Source organism: Nematolebias whitei, chromosome 23 (assembly GCF_014905685.2).
Source record: "Nematolebias whitei isolate Nwh7 chromosome 23, NemWhi1, whole genome shotgun sequence".
NCBI classification, from domain to species: Eukaryota; Metazoa; Chordata; class Actinopteri; order Cyprinodontiformes; family Rivulidae; genus Nematolebias; species Nematolebias whitei.
The window spans coordinates 9,508,066-9,511,064 of NC_056520.1; the positions used below are offsets into that span (position 1 = coordinate 9,508,066).

The 2,999-nt window shown below is 40.5% G+C and overlaps 1 protein-coding gene across 1 annotated transcript in view; it reads left to right on the forward strand.

Annotated features, from left to right (window-relative positions):
• Nucleotides 1–1,937: 1,937 nt before the first annotated feature.
• cldn10e (claudin 10e) overlaps nucleotides 1,938–2,999 on the forward strand; it is a 5,939-nt gene continuing 4,877 nt past the window's right edge. Inside the window, exons 1-2 of the mRNA XM_037696749.1 lie at nucleotides 1,938–2,169; nucleotides 2,264–2,425. Coding sequence (XP_037552677.1) covers nucleotides 1,938–2,169; nucleotides 2,264–2,425 — 394 coding nt within the window. The remainder of the gene's footprint in view (nucleotides 2,170–2,263; nucleotides 2,426–2,999) is intronic.

Consider the following 2,999-nt stretch of genomic DNA (forward strand, 5'->3'; position numbering starts at 1 on the left):
TACCACAGAGCAGACAGCGTCCCCACTAGCTCAGGAGCCAGGCAGAAGGAGAAATCCCACACAAGACAGGCTCTAGAGCAATGTGGATATCCTAACTGGGCCTTCCTGAAAGCAGAGAAGAAACCCAAACAGGACTCCAGTCAGCCATCAGGTGAAAAGGAGGAACCCAGACCAGTGGTCATTCCATATGTTGAGGGAGTTTCAGAGAAATTGAGATGTTTATTTATATTTTTTTTATTTATATAGTGGCTGGTTCTTGGTTTGGACCAAGTTTCTAATTTTGGCCCCCTTGCATAATAAAGTTGGACATCCCTGCCTTAAAGCATGATTATTATGGACTGGTAACTGGAGTCATAGTTCCACCTATTGCCAGTTTACATGAACTGCACACAAGCAAGCCCAAAACAAAGATGTTTTCTTTAATGTCCATGTTTGTAATGCAAATTAAAAGTCGGCACCTTTACTTTTACAAAGCTGAGTTTTAGATTTTCAAAAACTGGCAGCTCAAATCACAAACTGCACGGTTCTCTGTCCACTTCGTCTCAAAGACTGAAGAGTTCAGTGAGGCCAGAACTAAAAATCTATCCAACTTTTACCGATTTTGAGTCATCAAAAAGTTCCCTACAGCCGTTATCCAGTGATGTCTACCTCAGAGAACACTGTGATGAGTTTCAACACAAGCTGATTGTTGCATGAAAGGGATTTACAGGATAAAATATGAAAAAAAATCAGGCTCAGTATTTATTCAGCATTAGTTAGGCTTGGTAAGCTTTTAAAACTTGTAGTGCTAAAAGTTCAATAAGTTTAATGCTAAAGCCAATATGTTTAGATGCTAATATTTAGCAAATAAAAAAGAAGAATGCTAATATTTCCTACGCTCCTAGGGAAGTAAAAACAAGCAAATGTCTCCTGCCAATGAGGAATTTGAACAGTGAATGTTTGTAATTTATAAGATACCGGTAAGTGTCTTTCTGGATTGGATTTTGACCTGGCAACCCAATTTTCAAAAGGTACATTTCTTATGTCTAGATGTAGCCACATACCAAAATAGAAATTGATACATTGCTTATTTTTCAAATTATCCAACTCACAGGGTTTACATATACACATATGGCAGCAGCCATCTTGGATTTTGACCTGGCAATCCAATTTTCGAAACGAAGCTTCCTTGTGTCTAGATATAGCCACACACCAAAATGGAAGTCAGTACTTCATTTATTTTTTAAGGTATTATGCTCGCAACATGCACGGACGGACAAAGGATAGCTGATGAAAATGTAAAACACTGGGTTTTATAAATCTGATCTAGAGCTAAAGCAGCTAAAGCATTTTCATTTAATAGTACTTTGCCATTTTAGATAATATTACATATTTGGAAGTCAAGATCTGCTTTATGACTGCTGCACTGACTCAAACCAAGTTCAAAATCAAGTTGAATAAGTCAGAACTAAATTGAAAAGTTAAGAAGAGACATTCTGATACTTCGAGCTCATGCATCTCTTCGTGAACTTTATGCATACTGGAGAAATTGTAGATTGGTTGCACCAAGTCCTTGAGTAATACGAGACATTTGCTTGGCTAAGCAGCCTCAGTCAAGATTCAAATCTGATAAGTCTTAGCGGTGACTCATGGGAACCAGAGTGGCTGTCGTCTCTCACCAGTACGTAATAAAATACCTAGAAACCAGTTCAACTCAACTGCTTTGAATCAATCTGCTTGGTTCTCCACTGTCTATGAAGAACTGATGAGCAGTTGGACCTCTGTTGGACTTTGGATGGAAGCTGACGTGCAGGATAAATATCTCAGCATTGTTGAAGGACCAACATTCGGGAAAAGGATTATCAACCAAACCGATTTGTGGAAAAGCTTACAAGAATAGAGAAGTCTGAGACACTAAGAGCTCCGAGAGACAACGTCGCTCACAGAGAGTTCCAAAGATGAAGATCAGAGTGGTTCAGATTTGGGGATTCTTGATGACCGTGTTGGGCTGGATCTTTGTGGCCTGCACTATGGCCATGGAGGGCTGGAAGATCTCTCCCGTTGGCGGTATGGGGGGCTCATCCATCATCAAGGTGGCCTGGCACTGGTCCAGCTTGTGGAAATCTTGTTTTACAGATTCAACCGCTGTCACCAATTGCTACAATTTCCCCGTGCTCTGGTCTGTGGAGGGTATGTCAACATGTACTGGCGTATTTCAAGCTGTCTCCCATGTTTTGGAAACATGCTTTTAGAATAGCCTTCCTGTCTTTTCGTGTGATTCCAGGCCACATTCAAATAGTGCGAGGCCTGCTGATGGGAGCTCTTTCCGTGGGCATGTTGGGGTTTATACTCAGTCTGTTGGGGATGGAATGCACCTACATTGGTGGGAAAGACCAGTCAAAGTACAAGAAGATCTATACAGGTGGATGTTGTCACATCCTCAGTGGTAAATGTCTAGTCTTCAAGCCAAAATACTTGAATTGCCTATTTCATGACTGACTGAATGGTAATCATGATTTGGATGTATAAACAATAATAAGATTATTGTGAATTCCTTCTATTTTTTGAGTAGGCTACTGTTTATCAGTGTTTTCCATCCTTTGTTTTTCAAAATCCTTTTCAGAACAACTTTTCTTTAGGACTACAGTAGTCCCTTGCTATTATGTGGTTCGACATTCGTTGCGGGTTTTCAACGTAACATTGTAAACGACACATGATTGGCTGATTGATGGAAGGTGACCAACCAGAGCATTGGGCTCTGTATCCCGGGTGCTGATTGGTTCAGTAACCATAGCAACAGTCTGTCTGCTTTCTGTCACTGTGCTTTGTTGTGAAATTTTCACAAGAGACTGAATTTATTTCAAGCCTATATCATCCATCCATCATCCATTCATCCATCTGTCTGTCCATCCATACATTTATCTATCCATACATCCCTTTACCCATCCATCATCCATGATCCATTCATCCATACATCATCCATCCATCTGTCTGTCCATCCACCCATCTGTTCATCCACA